Source organism: Trachurus japonicus, chromosome 7 (genome assembly GCF_045865225.1).
Source record: "Trachurus japonicus isolate A0001 chromosome 7, Traja_1.0".
NCBI classification, from domain to species: Eukaryota; Metazoa; Chordata; class Actinopteri; order Carangiformes; family Carangidae; genus Trachurus; species Trachurus japonicus.
In genome coordinates, this window is record NC_140913.1 from 27,967,214 (window position 1) to 27,986,203 (window position 18,990).

The window sequence follows — 18,990 nt, forward strand, 5'->3', positions numbered from 1 at the left end:
GCCTTGCCACAAAACGTAACTGGGCAACATCCTGCACCAGGACAACGTGATGACATGTGACTTTACGGAGTGTAAACACAGGGCGGGCAGAGAGGGACGAGCTGGGAGTGGGGTGAGGGTGACATGAAATGGACTGAGGGAAGGACAGAGAAGAAGAAGATTTAGAAAGGGTGAGTTGCATGTGATGTAAAGAGCGTGCAAACAAACAGTACACATACCCAGTACAGTGCAGCTCTGTATTCTCCCACTGACACTCTCACGTACGGTATGAGTGATGAGGAAAGGAGCCGTCTCACGCTCTGACGCTCTGCACTTCTAACAGGCTCTAATGATGGGCCCGGGCAGGCCATCCATTCTGTTAACAGGTCTAATGAGAGCAGGTCCAAGTGGTGCACCGAGCGCACACCGAGCTCTTAATGAACAAACTGTCGGGAAAACAGTTCAGCGGAGGTCCTGCTTATAGGTTTCATTGAAAAGATGTCAACAGGATGCTTGACATGAGCGGGATAATCAAGCAGGAATGTGCCGTGAATCGGAAAACATGTGAGGCTGAGAGATGATGAGGAGTAGAGGCCTGGCTGGCTGGTCCAGAGTCAGCAGCAGAATGAGATGAGAGAGAGGTCTGAACAAGCTTGTGTGGAGTCCTGAATGTTTTATATATAATACAGCGGGTGGCAAATCACACACATTTTTGCTTAAATATATAGCTAGCGCAATTTGATGAAGATGCGTCTCGACTCGAAAATTAGAAACACTAATAAACACAAACAACCCCTCCTCTCTGCTCCCCCTCTCCCTCCCTCCCTCCCTCCCTCCCTCCTGGCACTGTGCTCCAGCGTGCATGTGACATCAGACTACAGAGCAGCGCCATTGTCACCCTGGTGTGCAAGCATCAATGGCTTCATGTTGCACACTCCTCCATACAAACACACACAACACAAGCTAATTCTATTAATCTCTCACGGTGGGCTGCTTTTTATTTATCTTTGACTCATCTGTTGATTATAGAGTTGCCTGATAAATGACAAACAATTACCAGAACTGCTTGTAATTCCTTTTTCAGCATCACTGTCATGCATGCATTGCACACCGGCTAACCACACACCTGCAGCGTCTGACAATGTCAACAGCTGCTGTGTCTGTGCTACACAACCTGTACTCCACAGCCACACACACACACACACACACACACACCTTTAGAGGAGGGGCCCACCTACCTCCAGACATCTGTCTCTGGGTCGCCCCCTGACTGTATATGAAAGACGATCCAGCCTCTGATGACAGATCTCTCCTGCTCTGTGTAAAGGGATGGTGAGGTGACGGTGGTTTTACTGGAAAGCTACACTGTTTGTTGCCGGGCGCAGGAGACCGGGAACCTCCATCTGACTGATTTACTCTCCACTAACCAGCACATTCCCCTAAACGTCAATGAAAAGAGGAGGCTCTCTCCACACAAGCCCACCCTCCCCCCTGCCTCACTCAGCCGGTGTCCCTCACAGCCTCACTCTCACTGCCTTTGAATCTCTCTCTCTCGCTCTCTCTTCTTTTTTTTTATCTTCAGAGTCAGCTGTCTGCTGCACTCTCACCCCCCGACGTGCCACTCTATCCTAAAAAGTCCCCGGTCATTTATTCAGCAGCTGTGTTGATGTCTGTAGTTCAGCGAGGACACGTCCAGAGAGCCTGCGTGTTGCAGCTCTGCAAGGTCACTGATTGTTGTTGTTTGGTTTTTTTTCTTTTTTCTTTTTTTCCTTTCCCTCCTCCCTCCCTCTCTCTTCAGGACACATGTCGCTGCCGTGGGGGGAATCTGAGCCCTCAACCAGAACACATCCTCAGACAGCCAGAGCACGAACCAAAAATGTAGTTAGATAACAGGTCATCTCGCAATCACTTTGAATCTGGAGAGCGATGGCAAAGCGATTCAAACTAAGATTAAACCCCTAAAGAGTCGACGGGTACAAACAGGTGGGAACTCACTTCCTGTTAACACACAGTGTATCCTCATTATAAACTTTTCTGTGTGCCGCTTTATGCTGAGTGAGCTGACTGTGTGTGTATCTGTGAGTAACACTGTCCACCTCTCTGTGCTTCCTCTTGCTTTTGTGTCCTGCTCAGACCAGTTCTGTCCTGTTGGCCACTACCAACAAAAACATGTCGACTGAGGAGAAAAAGAAAAAAAAAAATTCTCAGAAATGAACACACTCTTGGTGGTGCCATTTCCTATGATGTCAACAGCGAGCCAGATATTTTTTTGTTGTTGTTGTTGTTGTATTTTCTAAGAATAATTCAGGACAGAAACCACAGATTTGTGAGTCATTCTACAACAAACATAATACTCTTTTTGCTCCCAGGTAAAAAAAAAAAAAAAAAATCATTGTTAGATAAACCTTGGCAGTAAATGTCTGTATATCTGGGAGAAAAGCCAGAGAAACAGACTTAAGGCTGCAGTCGTCTCGGTGGGACTCCAGACCGGGCAAGAGCCCCCATCTGCCTTCATTTGTCTTCTCTCCACTCACCAGTGCATCACAGTGGAATTCAGGACTGCTCATTTATTTGACTGAAAATATCTCCCATTGTTTAATTTCTTCCCTCCCTGTCCTTGACTAACTCACAGCGGATTGCCCGGATCATTGACTGAGTGGCCATTAACTCTGATGGGCAACTTTTTTCCACTTCCTTCATGAAGTGCGCAGCCACAGCCATGGAGTATCCGCACAGTGGGAAGGAGATTAACATAAGACCTCTATCAAGTGGTCACAGGAGATCCTCTCACACCTTGTGGCTCGTGCTCTGTCCTGAGGGATGTCCACCAACAGATGGCGCTGGTGTACAGTCGACACTGTGGCTGATGTAGGGGTTTTGGGATCTATGACTGATCAAAAGACTCCCACTCGTCTTTATCAAGAGGGAGCAAGGAAACAAGTTGATGTAAAGTAGAGCAGCAGTGGGAGGGTTATTGTCATAAAAAAATGGGAGAATATGCAGAGAGACAGGAGAGAGAGAGAGAGTTAGGGCTACGGAGGAGAGGAACTTTATTCTGTGGCTCCCGAGGGAGCTCATTTAAGCTGCAGGCCGACATGTTCGGGTCTGTATGACGAGACAGGTTTGATCTCTTAGACTCATTTGTCAGAGATGACTCTTCAGCTCCAGTCTTGACTGGCCCTTATTTTGAAAGGAACTGTCTCCAGTGTGGTTAATAAGCCCCAACACAGTATAGTTAGTTGACAACTCCTCTTTTCCTATACAATCACTATTAGTATGGTACTTATAATGATCAATGACTGATTCATTCCCTGTGGTTATAGGAAGATTGCAGTGTAAGGGGGAAAACAACATTAAAAAAATATCAGAATAAAACAAATGAACTTTTGTGAATGAAGTCACTTGGAAGGCGAGGAACAAGAAGTCATGTGACTTCGGGAACCTGAGTGATAAAGGCATTAGATGCATCTCTGTGGACAACTCCTCATAGATTAAAAGCAGGACTTATCAGAATTGCTTGCACGTGCACAGATCGCTGAGGCCAGTTGTCAAGGCAACGGCTAAGGCTGACAGAAAAAAATAAATAAATGTACTGTCCGTACCACAGATGAAGATATGGACTTTTGTGTATGTGCTCAAAAAAAAAAAAAAAGAAGAAGAAGAAAAAAAAAGTCCTGCATTTGCACACACAGCCCGGAGTAATTATTCCAATCAGGATAAACATTTAACTTTAATGACTGTTTACCAGCCACAGTCCCAGCCTCCTAGACAGCATGCTTATTTCACTCTCATGCTGAGCGTGTGCTAATTTCACAAGTCATGTACCCACACAATGCATGCAAAACAATTCAGTTCATAATCAAATATTAATAGACGAGAAAATGTCAAATTCTGTTTCTAATCGGCCTCGAATGATAGAGACAGACAGAGATAGCACAGGGATGATGGATGTCTCTCAGTTCCACTACAAATGATCCATGTGCTTATGATATTAGCATCAAGAATCTTGGACAATGGCGTTTTAATGCCTAGTCCTCTGCCAAGAGCAGTATTTTATCCATTTATTCATCTATTCATTGCAGGCTGAGGCAGAGTGGAGAGCCCCCAAAGGGACCACTCTGTTTTTATAGAGTAAATGCTCTGTTGTGCCATTATCAACTCCCCCATCCCTTGACCCTACCCCACCGCGCTCATTTCTGACATAAATCAAAACACACTCTGGATAATGGGGATCTGCGTTGCTGCAGAAACCGGTCCGTGGATTAGTAGCAATTACCAACCTGAGCTGTGGAAGCTCAGCTCGCTCACAGCTGGGCATCAGCTCTCTGTACCTACAGCAATGCAGGTAAAAGACAGGGTGCACGCGCTAATTCTCATTCAAAGCAAAGCACTGAGAGAGAGTAGCGACAGAGATATGAAGAGATGCCAGCCTCCAGATTCTGCAGCTAAATTGGGTTCTAATTATGCAATGACTGGCTGCTCTCTTTTAGCCTGTGTCGGCATGTGCAGTCGGATTTGTACGTGAATCAGTCAGTAGACTGACGGCTGCATGCACACACACTCAGACTGTGCGTATATGCATCCGTGCATGTGCAAGAGTGTGCACATGGCACCAAGACCACAAGGTGCAGAGCGTGTGTGTGCAAGAGCTGCAGTGCAGCAGCATGAGCTCATCACTCTTCTACTCTCCCCCTCCTCCTTCACTGCCCTGCTCCCCCCCTCCGCTACCACCTCCCCTCCCCTCGCCATCCCATCCTACCCCTCCTCTCCTCTCGCTCGCCATTACATAAGTTAATGCAGCACACACCCTCATTATTCTCCAGGCTGGCGCTGTGAAGAGATGCAAAGGAATATGTCATCAAAAGTAGAAAACGACAGAAAGAGACGGGGGCTGCGTTTCCCTCTGAGCATTCACAGCCCCCCACCCCCCAACACTGATCACAAAGAAGCAGAATTATATATTTTGGCCCTGCTTTAATCATACACATGATGTATATAAAAAGGAAAAATGGAAGACATTGCAAGTAATATGACATTTTTCCCCCCCAACATGCACATTTTTATTTCTACAGTGAGTGTTTTCCTCATCAGACGCCTCAGTAAACACCCTGAACATGAAAAGCACCGTCTCTACAGGGTGGCATTCTTGAGCGTTAGAGTAAACAAACTGGCTTCCTCAGATGATTAGCATTTCAAAAGCTGTAATGTGCAGCTTAGATACTGCAGCACAGGCAATGCCCCGAAATATTCTCCCATAATGTTGCAACCCTGCAGCAGTGGAGGTGGGAGGAGAGACAGATGAGACTGGAGTTTATTCTCAAGCCTTTCCCCCTATGGCCAAACTACAGCAGCCCATTTATTAATGTCATGTTCAAATGTCCTCTCAGCAAAACAAGGTAGCCAAACTATTACAGAAAGAGGTAATATAAAGAGGAGAACTAAATATCTCCTCCTCACACAGTGCTGATGTCCCTCGGGGAGAACCAGGAGTTTGAATTATTCAGTGGTGTGTGGACACCGACTGCAACTTAAGCATGGATAAAAAATAAATAAATAAAAAAAGCCTGCACATGTAAGAGCTTTAGATATTAGGTAAACCGCAGATAGACCAAAGCACAAAAGGCATACCAAGCTATTTTTCTGATCATGGGCATTGATAAAATGTTTTAAAAAACATAATGATGTGTCCCCCCCTGTGAAAGCCATCTCATGGAAATAGCTGGAGGCTACAGATTGCTGCCGTGTAAACTTATTTTCCACTCGGTTAAGCATTTGGACAAGCATGAGTGCCGGAATGAAATGTACAAACAGGTGACCAGAAATATGATGAATCAACTACAATCACATACATTTGGACTCAGCACCACTTTGTGTGACTGTGGTCCACAAAACCTTTAACATTATTGTAAACAACGTCAATGTATTCAGCACCAGCTCTGGAGGCCCCCCGTCTATGTTATGGTTAACTGCAGCTCATGAACTACTATAACAGCCTCTTCACATCTCCATCATCCTGACATTTCTGACCAGAGTACGGCTTCCATCCTAGACACGTCTAAGCTTTTCCACCCCGGAGAGTATTTTTTCACTCACCACAGTGGAACTGCAAGCTCGCTTTGGCAGATTGCTACTTTTCCATTACAAGCAGTTCCTCCCAACTTCCCCCCTCAAATAAAAAAAAAAGAAAGAAAAAGACCTCACTTGTCATATAGCCAGCGTACCAAAACAGGGAACCAAACAGAGGGGTCAGTGCCTGCTCTCATGTTGAATCGCCCACACTCTACAATGCTAGGTCCAGTTCAGGAGGAACAACACCCATGTGTGCTAATGTGCCCAAAAACTGAGTCCAGTTGGAGCCATTTACCTATCATGAAGCGGTCCAGGTCTGTCAGGAAGGGTTCAACATGCCAGTTCATTCAGTTGAGACTCTACAGCGCTTCCTCCCATGGATATCCAGCGTGGGACTAAGAGAGGCACCGGTGACAAGCTCCAGATCCACACACATTTTAAATAAGTAATGCCATAGTTGTCGCAGTCTGTGACACAGAACCAGACTCAGATCAGATGAACCCTATCATGTCTACGGTGTCACTGCTACAGGATCCCTGCCACGGTCGGTCATACATGAATCACCCTCTTACTTTAACCTCCCAGGTACTTCACAGGTTGGTACTGACCTTTTTGTCACAGAAACGAGTTGGTGGACTTCTTCTGGTAACACTTTACTTGAATAGGTATTCATAAGATTGACATAAAACTGTCATAACCATGACATAACAGCTGTCATAAACGTCAACGAATACTTATGACAGCTGTCATTAAGTGTCATTCGGTAAGTTATGTCACTTTTAATGCAAAGTTGACATTATTAGAGATGTCCTTGTTATGAGAACTAGACATAATTTTTAAAGTTTGGCAATTAGGTCTGCTATGACAGTTTAAATAGTCTTTATGCCAAGTTGTCAGAACAAAAACATCTCAAACAATGTCAACTTTGCATTAAAAGTGACATAACTTACCGAATGACACTTAACGACAGTTGTCACAAGTATTCATTGATGTTTATGACAGCTGTTATGTCATGGTTATGACAGTGTTATGTCAATCTTATGAATACCTATTTAAGTAAAGTGTTACCCTTCTTTTCCACCTGTGTTATCTGATTTTTTTTGTAATTTCTTTACTTCTTTACCCATGTTCCACAAGCAAAGTGGGAAAGGAGGGGGATGTAAAAGCAAAGCAAGACAGCAGGGATGTGGGTGTGGAGGGGAGGGGGAGGGCAGGGAACAAAGGACTGGACAGTTTGGACATTTAATGACTACAGTAATATATATGGGCATGTCCAAGACATATCAACTGTAAATTGTCCCGTTCAGTATATATCTTGGTCACAATTCAAATGTGTAAAAGGATCATAATCCAGACTGTTTATTTTTTATTTGGCGATGCACCAGACCAGTCGTAGATCAGTATCACGGGTCCATATACTGATATCTGCCAGATGTGACCCATCCATCCCCATTCAAACACAGTGTCTTTGTCAGTGTTATTACAATATTTAGTCTTTCCACCATGGGCTGCTGGCTTCATGTTACCTCTCAGTGGGATTGTGTATACAGATTTTAAATATGAGAAAGGAAAAAAAAGAGGTTTAATGTGGGAGTGGTGTTTGATATCAGCAGATTCTGTGAGCTGAAGTATTGGATGACAAACAGTCATGCCGGTGGTAACGTTTCTGTGTATGAATACTGCATCATGTATGTGTCTATTATGTATGTATTATGTGTGTGTGTGTATTTGGGTGGGTGACTGACTAGCATAGTGACTAAGAACTTTTCCAGTGTATTTGCGTTGGCTGCCAGTAAGGAGAAACATCAATTTGATCCAAGAGAAACAAAACCAAAACCAAAACAGTGACGACAGTAAAAAGAAAAAGAAGAAAAAAAGCAGTTTAAAAAGAGACAGATTCTATAAAAGGGTACAGGAGATTAATTTTCTGGCAGATCACAGGCTGAATGTTCACGAACAAATGTACAGAGACAAAAACGAACAGGTCTATGGACTCTGCATGGAATAATACATAGAGGAAAGAGAGGATCTTTCAACAATTGTTATCTGTCACAGCTCCTGTGTTCATTCACAAAGGAATTTAAAAGACTGTGTCAGAGGACATTCCTGCTGCAGTTGTCCATGGGAAGACAAAGATAAGACGATAATAAGGCTTATAGAGGATAAAAAGAATGGAAAGATTATTCTTAAGTCTTTATTACCAATGTCCTTGATAAAGTACACTGCCCTGAAAGACCTTGAAAATGTCTTTATTATTGCCTGTTTTGCCTCATTCAGCTAGTGCACCAGTGATAATATATTTCCATGGCTCTGGAGAGGAAACCACCAGGCTTGAGCATATAGACAGGAATGTTATTTGATCAGTCAGACGTCAGAAATATCTGCACAGACTGCTGCGGTCAGCCGGACAGACAACCACCACTTATACTGCAGGCCACTGCCATCCACACTGCTTCATGCCAGATGGTCTCCTACCTTATAGTTCGGCTGGAAATGCAGTACTTCCACATCGCATTCCACACGGCAGTGACATCACTGGACGCATCAGACATGCCCGAAAAAAATGCGCATGGCACCCGAAAAGGAAGTTTCAAAAAAGTTTTCAAAAACACAAAACTGCTGCAACTCCCCCCTAAAAAGAGCCAGAAGGAGTACAGTCTGTGCTCACTCCCTTCTCAACCACAAATTACACCCCACATCCTTCACTTTCCATAGAAAAGCCACAAAGAAGTTCATTCTTTTGCTGCTAAAGTTACTTTGTGCCTTTTTACGAAGTTCTCCCTGCCCCAGTTTATGTTGGGCTGCTAGCAAGCTGCCTGATGACCAAGTAAGGTAAAGGCCCAGGACGTATAGCAGAAGAAAATCATCCCTCTTCCTAACAAAAGCTCTCCACCCACAACGAACCACACACCAGTCCTCTTTCTCCTCTCTGCAGACACCCCTTCCCTTTTTGTTCCTTTTTGTGCCGTCCAATACAATCTTTCACTCATCTGGAGCTCCCATGATGCATGCTCCCCAGCGCTGATGGGCAGGGCCTATGATGTGTGTTTGATGTGTGCTTATTTATGTAAAAACGACTTTGAAAGATAAATAGAGAGAGGGGGAGAGAGAGCGAGATTGTGATTGAGATAGATAGGGAGAAGCAAGAAAAGCTCTCGGTCCCTGTGTGTGTATGGTAATGCTTGGACCCAGGTCCAACAATCACACTGTTCTCAGTGGGATGGCCACGCAGGAGGGAGGGTGAAGCCCAGTTCAGCAGCTGGGAGAGGCTGTTTCGAGTTACTACACCGACCTTGCTTCAACAACACAGCCTCAGTCCTGGGACACAATCTGAATTTTGTTATATAGAAGCCAGTAATGTAATGAGTTACACCCAAATGACCAAGATATTCCAGTGACTTGGTTGGATTAGACACGCAATGAGTTATTCACAGTGTGTGGAAAGACGAAAAAAAAGCAACAATAGTCCTAAATATGTCCAAAGGCCATTGAGTCATAGCCTGAAACCAGCTGTTAGCAAGAGTTAGAAAAAAAATTATTGTTAATTATCTAGGCACACCTTTTGTAGTCTAGGCTGGGAAATGGTGAAAAAATTAAATGATGGAAAAAAAAAAAAATTCTGACTAAAGGAGTGGTTTTATTACCACAGTGGTTTGGCACTGAGGTAACACCTACAGCTGGGGGGGGATTCCCTCAAGCCCACATTCAAAGAGGAGCTGCCAGCTAAATCTGCGATGCATTATTAATGAATGACGGACATACTGTATCCTCTCCTTCTGAATGCTAATGCTTATGACAAACTAGGTTTATATATAGTATATGTGACCGAATTAGCATATAGAGCTGTGACAGAAGGCAGGTGTCTGTGATTTTTCACACATCGTGGAGGTGGCGTGTGCTGCTCACAGGGGGGAACCTCTGCAAACACAACCGGTTAAATCTCGTCTCTCTGGTGTAGCTGAGAAGATAATGGAACCAAAAATACTGCAGCTCTTGTCTGTACAACTCCAAACTGGTATCTCAATTATGTTGTATAAGAGGAAAGTAGCAATTCTGGAGAAGTACAGTCCTGCGAGGCTGAAATTGCAGCTTGATATACACATGTGAGATTACAGAGCATCAGACAGAGGGTAAATTACGCCAACAGTGAAGACCACCCAAACATTAAGGCACTTTTATAATTCACCTATGTGCTTCTCTGTGCATGTTCAACAGATATAATAGTTGTTGCGTGCTAACCAGCCCGATGTGCATCTCAGTTTGATGAGCGTATGGAATGTGGAGCATCAGATATCTGTGTCGTGATAGGCAGTAAAACACATGAGTTCTTTTTTTTTATGGTCTTAACACAGCAGCAGGGGGATGGGGTGAGTAATTTACACAGTGTGAGCGTGTGAGAGGAGCGTGCACCTTTTTAACATACCTAGAAGCTGTGAAAAACACAAGTCAGACTCAATAAAACATCTGATATGTTGCGCTCAAAGAAAAGGAAACCAACCATCCTCCAGCTGTTACACAGCACATCTTGCATCCTCCTGATTCAACGCTGTGATTTACAGTTTTTGAAGCATCCCCAAAAGCCGCTAAATCATATCTGATAACATGATCGACGCGTTGCAGTCAAAAGAAAACCAAATCCCAAAACGCATTACAGATTCATAAAGTATAGATTTCCAGATGCCAAACTTGATGCGAGCCGCAGCGCTGTGCTCGATAATCAGGCGTAGATTATGCAGTAGGTGAAAGGTGAATGAGGGAGAAGGTTCCCAGTGGGACAGAGATGAATGAATTCAGTCAGAGCCAGCTCATCTTGTTGTTTTCAACAGTGCCAAACGCTAAACAGACAACCGACACAAACAAGATCATTCGGAGCGCCAAGTTACTTAACCAAGTGCTTCTACAAAATAACAGCTGTAACCCGGTTCTCTCTAAGTAAATCGATAATGGCTCAGCCAGCTCACGCACCCCTGAGTAATGTCTCTCTCTCTCTCTTTCTCTCTGTGTCAGGCAGTATGTCAGCGTGCAGAGCCGAAAAAGCACAACAGTTGCTCCATCCATCAGCCATGCTTGATGAACTAATTCCAGAGTCTGTTTTAAAACACACACAAGAGCCTCCAGCACAGGAAGCAGCCTCGGCAAACTGACAGCGCTCTGTGACGACTGACAGCGAAGAAGGAGTAGAAGCTTAAACGTGACAGCACGGTGCCACCATTTTTTTTTTAAACAAAACCTACCTCTTGTAAAAGTTGTTGTGCGGATGCAAGCACAGCACGTGCCAGTAATCGAGGCAAAACGCTTTGAACTTCCACATCCTCGGCTCAGGCGATCAACAGGGCAGAGAAGCGGTGGGATTCCAGTTAAACATTAAAAGGCACCATGACACCAGAGGCACACGACCCTGCTGCTCATTCGTTTTAGCCAGTGAATCCCTTTTTTTTTTGTGTAGATGTCGGCTCTGGAGCTCCAGCCTCAACCACCACCACCACCGCCGCTGCTGGACGACAGCCTGAGTGGTTTCAGCCCGTCCAGAACGACCACATCACTCCTGGACCTGTCTCAGTCATCACCAACCCAGAGAGCCAGGCCCTGTCAGAGAGCCTCGATAGGATTCAACTGGACTCCAGTATTAATTCTTGGGATCCACCTCCTTTAAAAAAAAAAAAAAAAAAAGCTCTATATTGGCTGCTCGGGCTCCGTTTTAGCTCCTATCCAGGTCAGTCGGTCTGTCTGTCCTCTGTGCCGGTCCCTCCACACAGTGCGTCAGCCCAGGATCCTCTGAGACATCATGGCTTCATCATCCGTAGCTCTGCGCGGCTCCAGCAGGCACAGGTGATGGAATGTGTGGGAGCTCGGAGAGACGAGGAAGAGGAAATCCTCCAAAAGTCGCTCATCCCTGTTTGAACAAGCGCAGACGCAACAGGGATCATTAAAGGGCCTCCTCTCCTGTCTCCTCCTCTCACTGTGTGTGAGTGAGCACAAACTTTCTCCTGAGTCGAGAGCCCCGGGTCGCTTCTTTCTCTCACTTCTCAGCGTGGTTCTGCTTCAGCCTGACCATCCTCCTCTTCTTCCTCCTCCTGCTCTGCCTCCTCCTCCTCCTCCTCCTCCTCCTTCTCTCCTTCCACCGGTGAAATCCTGAACCTTCTCTCCTCCTATCTCGGTCCCCTTCTCCTGATCCTCTCTCCCTCTTGCTCTCTCTGTTTCCCTCTTACAGCTGCTGCCATCCACTCAGGACCTCCCAGAAAATGTGCCGATTCTGGTTGCTGGGCAACACTACCATACTACTGAAGCTTCAAATGGAAGCCTCACTGAGCAGCCTGCGATTGGTCGGCTTTTCAGCAGGGGAGGGGCGGCTGCAATGTTGTATGACCACATGAGTTTATTCACATGCTTTGTTCAAATAAATATGGGCTTCAAGTGCCCTAATGTTTTGTCAATGTCTCGCAAAAGAAGAGTAAATGCTCCTTTATTTGCCTCATCAAGGTCACGGAGGCTTTAAAGAAAATACATTTGCACCTAAATCACTTGTGCAAATGCTCATTTACGGTCAATAGAGTGATTCATGAAGTGAATGAAATAGTAAGGCTGAGACAGGAGCGGTGCAGGGAGATGTGATGAATTCCTGTTTCTGTGCATAAGAACCCATGTGTATTAAACCTGAATCAAAGAAGTGTGTGTCCTCATTAGAAACATGAGCTGCGGTGCTTAGCAGAGCTACAGTACTAGACCTAAACACAAGCTGTTGCTGTCTTTTCTTGGTTAAGTTTTTTTTGTGTGTGTGTGCATTTGAACACAAGCACAGTGCTGCTCTTTCTCTGGCTGAGATGCAGTGGCACACTGCAGTGCCACCCAGTCCCAGCAGTCATGGGAAAGGGGTGTGGAGGGGCCTCTCATCAATATTCAACCACTGTCAGTGTCCAAACACACAAACACTGAAAATGCTGCATATTTACCCAAAACAAGTGGACTGTGCTACGCATACACAATGACAGCCAATACACAAACATGCATTAATATGTCTGCGTATTTACATTAACTCCCTAATTGGTATAGTTAGATGTGCTCGGTCTGACAGGTCGTCTCCACATGACTCTTTTCACTCACACCTCCTGGCACAATATGGACTTTTTCTGTTTTCCCAAGGCGAGATATAGAAAGGCCAGAGCGGCACAAAGGCTATACTGTGTGAACAGCAGGGACACCGAGGAATTAATTAATCTACACACCATCCATCAGCCTTTTGTCACCACTCTTAAGCCTCCTGATTTAAACACATCTCACATCAGAAAATGACCACGCACTGATGATCTTTTTTTTATTTTTTTTATCTGCACTCTTCATCTCAATTTGCCTTGATGAAAAACAGCTTTCACGAGACTCACCAGTTCAGATTCTCCCCTACATAACAAGTGTGATTATCTTTGTTTAAGTTTCTGCACTCTGAAGTTAGCGCCGATTAAATCAGATAATACTCAGAGATAGGGGGCTAATGCTGGAGATAAAATCCACCAACCGCAATTAAGGCCAGAGTTAAAAAGATAAGCAACTACACTTTAAAAAAACAAAAAAACGCAGTCCCCCGCTGCTTCCAAATGCACATCACGCTTGTTGTTGTTCATGCACATTATGCCTGTTGTCCTCATGTGGGTCAGGCCAGATGGAAAACCCTTTTTTTTTTACTGTAGTTGCCTCTTTTTAATTCACGTGAAGTTGCCTTGAGTGGTGAGTGTGGGTGAAAAACCCCACTGGCTCTGTGAGCAGAATTAGAGTCTGTCAAAGGCAAAGAAGAGCAATTACTGCAGCACTAACTGGCATCTGTCTCTGATTCAAACGCACATGACAGGCCATTATTTGTTTTTTATGGGATGAAGAGCTGAGAGAAAGTGCGTATTTAAGAACGACGGGATCTGATTTAATGAGTAGATGGATTGTTCCTACATGCCATGCACTGGCATGTCCATACGTGTGGTGAACTGGTGCATGTGTGTGTGCGTGAACTGGCCACTTAATGAACATTCTTTCCACTCGTCACAATTTGCACCCACACCTTAGTTATAACACACGCGGGCCGCCAGCAATTTTCAGGGTTTGACACAGGTTCTGTGTTTACAGTGACAGATTCCTCGTGGGTTAACTCTTTTTTTTTTTAATGCAATGCAGGAAGCGAAAGGAAATATGAGAAGAAATAGGTACCAGATGAGTATGAATGTTTACAGCGTGTCAGTAAATGCCTCAGACCAGAATCCCAGCAGGACTGTCCCAAAAAAAACCAACATTATTTCTGATGCTCTTTGTGATTGTCAGCAGTACACATCCTGAAAACCAATGTCAGAGCATGTCTGCAGAGGTCAGAGTCAAGGTCAGTTATACAATAGCTTGCATAAAGCTACCAAGAATGTGTTTGTTAAGTAAAAATCATTGCAAAAAGGCAGAGAGAGGATATGAAACAATATGACAAATATTTCCTGTCTTCTTGACTAAAAACCCAGCTGCACTGCAGGTGGATCAATATGAATCTACACTCCCTCAGAGATCAAAAGGCTATAAAACACAGAAAATCATATCTGCCCAGCCATCAATCTGAATCGGTGACCTCATGTGAAAAGCCTTGGGACAAGCACTTATTGTCTCCCCCGTTGCTGCTGCGGCTTCGTACTGTAGAGCACTGATACAGGCTGATATTGAGCATCACAGCGCAGGGAGTCCACTTGTCCCTGCGACTGACCCGGTCAATCACCGATAAGCTGCCCTGAGGATTTCACCATGACCTGCTCTGAGCGGGAGATGTGCAGTCAATAAACGCTCCAATAGAAGACGACCTGCTGTGGAAAGTCTACTGGTCAACAACGGTCTGACGGAGCTGAATGGAGAGGTGTGGACAGGGCGCACCATTCAGGTCGGGGTAAACAATGCATGAAAAAGAAGCTGCAGACATTGTACTAACATGGAAGAAGTTGAGGATTATGGGTAAGATAATCAATTAAGATTGATTTCATAACCTTAACCCTCCTCTGGACCTGATGCCCATCCTGTATACCCCCAAAAAAACGTATCCATTCAAAAGGGGAACTGGGAGGTTATGTAAAGGCAGCAGAGGATATAAATCTAATCTCCAGGGATCATAGAGAAAAATGTAAAAGGTAAATCCATCAAGACATCATGATAACTAGGATTTCACTAAGTACACAGAAGAACATGAGCTGGTAATAATGTCTGTGTGAAGGACAGCCTGTCTGAGTGGATGTGTTAGAAAAGTTCACCCCCTGGTGGTGGAGCGGAGAAGCTTCCACTGCTTTGGGAGCTTATCGACCAATGAGATGATGTGATCGGGGAGAACGAGGAGTCTGACTGGCATGCTGATTCACTCAGAGCAAATCAACACATAATGGAAATTCATTTATTTCTTATTCATACCACATTCAATGAATGGCAGACCTCAGACCTCTAGTGGCTCACTCGGACTTGTTTACATAAAAAAAAAGAAAAAAGATTTCAGATCGTTAAACTCAATTCATGGCCGCTAAATGGAAAATGTAGCTGAGAGTGTGCCTTATGAGATTGATTTGTTTTTCATTTCTACTCATATCTCGGCTCTTTGCATATGTGCCGCTCTGATGTGACACACAGTTACGCCTCCTCTTCTGTTTGGGATGAAAACCAAATTCCTGCAGTGAGCAGGGAGATACCAACACCCGGCAGAGAGGGAGGCACAGACGCTCCAGAGTATCTCAGAGGCATGTTAGTTTATACTACAGGGCAGATAGTATCATTTTTACAGAGGAATTCTGGGGAGATCATCTTACATGAAAGTTAGCACAGTTTGAAGGAGCGCAGGCTCTTGTATCGCACAGACTGTACAGTACAGCTGTGTAGCCGCCAGCCTGAAAGACATCATGCAGAAGATGCAGAGGGGGGATGGGGGGTGGGGTGGGGTGGGGGGTAGAAGGAGAAGGAGGGTGACAGACAAAACTAAGAAGAGAGAAAGGAAGAGACAGGGAGGACAAGGACGGGAGAGATCCACAATAACAGCCGACTCACTCCTCCAGCTTTGGCTTTGTATTAGAGGAGAAAGCACAAGCAGAGACAAACACAGAGGAAAAGAAAAGGAGAACAAAGCGGGCGGGGGAAAAGATCCTCTGTGGCTGGTTGGAGGTGGATCCCATCGTTGTTCTGTTTCTGCCAGCTACTTTAGGGGCCTTTCATAACCTGAGGCCAGAGCTGATGAGGAACAACCGTGTCCCCTGTCAAAGAGTGGGGGTACACTTAGACCCAGGACCACCAGCGCATGTGCACGTGTCCAGCAGAGAAGGAAGTATTTGCCAGGAAGTACATTAATCGAGCTTCCTGTTAAATACAGAGGAAGACAGTGTCTCCTTTTAATAATCATTGGCTTGTCGAATAATGCGTTTGGGTTTATAACTGAGCCACTGTTAACACATCGCTATGATTCGCCGTGTAAAATCCCTGACAGGATTAGCGTGTCTTGTACGAAGTAAGCAAACAGAGCACATACAGAAAGTCCAGAGTCATGATGGCAAGAAAAAAAAACATGCATTGAAAGAATATACTGTACAAGCATGAGTCATTCTTTAAGCGCTCTGCAGAAAAGCTTATTTCAATTTGAAACAGTAAATCTGAACCCATGGAAATAAGAATAAATATGCCTGATAACACGCTCAGTGATATCTTGGTATGCTTATTATTATATAACATTGTTGCTGATAAACATATCCTCATATCTGTTTTTATTTCTGCCAGAGGAACAAAATGTTCTGGAGATGCATCCTTTTCTGATGCAACCAACTCTCCTCTGTGCTGTCGCTTCTGATGCTGCTATTGGCAAAGGCAAGGGGCTTATTATGGGCTGTTTTCAAAAACCACGGATGCATCAGCACTAGTTTCTCCCCCGAAGAAACTTGAACTCACTGAGATGTGCCCTCGAGAGTCCAGCAGATCCCGTTGGTTTGATAATCCTTACACATGGCTGACACGGCTCCAGCTGCAGACTCAGCCAACTCGGTGCCGGCCCACAGATGTCCAGCTGCTGACGTTTTTAGTGTGCAAATGACAGCCTCTGAGCTGACCGAGCTCTGCCTTTGCCAAGTTTGTGCTATTCTGGCAAAAGCCAAAATGCCACTGTAGCATTGATGGGGGGAAAAATAGTACAGTAAGCTGCTTTACTACTGGAGATCCTTTTACACTTGCAATGTCAAAACACCTCACCGAGGTGAATCGCGACCCTCGTGTAATCCAGTCTTATCTGTTCACCATCTATTATTCCACAATCTCTTGAGTTCTGCTCGTCTGTGAGAGGAAATCACAGTGGGAAAGTTCTGAATCTGTCAGAGTCATTGATTGATAAATACGCTAAACAGTCCTTGACATAATAACTGAGCTAAAAAAAAAAAAAAACACAGTGTTGTAATGACTGTAATTATGTTCACTTACAGAATGGCAGCAGTCATTAATGGCAGTGGGCAACTAGTGCAGCAAGACAAGTGAAAAAGCAAAGATTCATCATGATGACAGGCTTTTACATACATTCAGCATGTATCCCTGCTTTAACAAATGACTCACTTCCAGCTTTGTAGCACAATGCCCCCCACCTCATCCACTGATGCTATATGAACTGACAGCATGTTCTATGCCAGCCCATGTGCTGGCAGTGCCATGCGCTATATACAGTTGTTGTCTTATGTAATAACACCAATGCGTCCGACAGTTGCGTTCTCAAATGTGGACGTACTCAGAGTTACGCTAGCAGTTGTCTTTGTCCTCGCACACTGTGTCGTCAAAAGGCTCAGGCTCAAATGTGCTGTCAGTGCCTTACAGCTCTGGTGACGCACTCACTTTTTCATCAGAGCTGGCGTCACTTAAACAGGGCCATCGCATTAAGACCCTCTCAGCCAATAATAGGAAATTTGTAACGGCTTTATGGCATGAGCGCCCTCTGAGAAGAAGTGACATTATCTAAATGAAGGGGAAAGCCTATTGATGTTTATTAGCCACCTTGTCCGTGCAGTGTTACAGTACACACTCTGTGTGTGTCAGGCACAGAAAAGTGATTGTGAATCCCAGAAAATAATCCATGCACAAAATCCACGATCAAACCTCCTGGATCACGATGTCAGGGACAATAGGATTACCAAGCGTTGGGTTTCAAAGAAAGTGTTCACATCTCAACTCCAGTGCACATCTTCCATCATCTGGAAGAATAAACATTTGCATATTATTAGAAAGCAAAGATGGAGGCAAGAAGAGAAGATGGGAAGTATCCACACGCCCACGACACAAAAAAGTCATAGAATGTGGATTTTTCAATACAGTCTTTTTTTTTTAATCTTGTTTTTGCACCAAATTTGATTATTTTGTTGCAATGATTTTATGCAGTGTTAACATACACTGCATCTCCCTGCTGTGAAGCCCAGCTGTACAATCTCTCTGCACCAGCAAACTGTATGACAACCAGTTCCCTAAACTCTCTGTCAGATGGCTTCACACATGACGGCACATTAACAGACATGGTTTGATTACTTACAGTAAAATGCCTCAGTAATTTCAGCTTCAGCTTCCCTTTGCATGCTCAACATGCACTTTCAGGGGCAGCAAACTTCCACGGTGATGAACCGAACGCGACAACACACACCTCATATTATTTTAAGAGTATTCAGCCCAAGGCAACCTCTGCATCCCTTGAGGCCAGAGCAGTGAAGTGTAGTATCTTTAAAGGCCAAACTCAGGATGTCCTGCTCTTGGCTTTCCAGTGTAGTTGGCACAGCATTAGAAATCCAAAAGGGACTAAGGGGGGGGAGGGAGGAGGGGGGGTTTGGCTGCTGCCAGTGATGATGAAATGACATTTAGAACAGAACAAACTCATCCCGCTCCAGATCCCAATCAGAATGAGTACTGACCAGACACGGGGAGCCTCTGTCATATACTACAGTC

The 18,990-nt window shown here is 44.7% G+C and overlaps 1 protein-coding gene across 9 annotated transcripts in view; it reads right to left on the reverse strand.

The window, feature by feature from the left end:
* Positions 1–18,990, reverse strand: part of iqsec1a (IQ motif and Sec7 domain ArfGEF 1a) — a 96,830-nt gene that overhangs the window by 30,951 nt on the left and 46,889 nt on the right. Inside the window, exon 1 of one of the 9 annotated variants that reach the window (XM_085782646.1) lies at positions 11,283–12,245. The exons of 6 other annotated variants lie outside the window; for them this stretch is intronic. In XM_085782646.1, coding sequence (XP_085638772.1) covers positions 11,283–11,359 — 77 coding nt within the window. In that variant the 5' untranslated portion in view covers positions 11,360–12,245. Of the gene's footprint in view, positions 1–1,217; positions 1,698–8,523; positions 9,065–11,282; positions 12,246–18,990 lie in introns of those variants that run through there. 2 more of the 9 variants (XM_085782647.1, XM_085782652.1) reach the window with 2 other exon arrangements.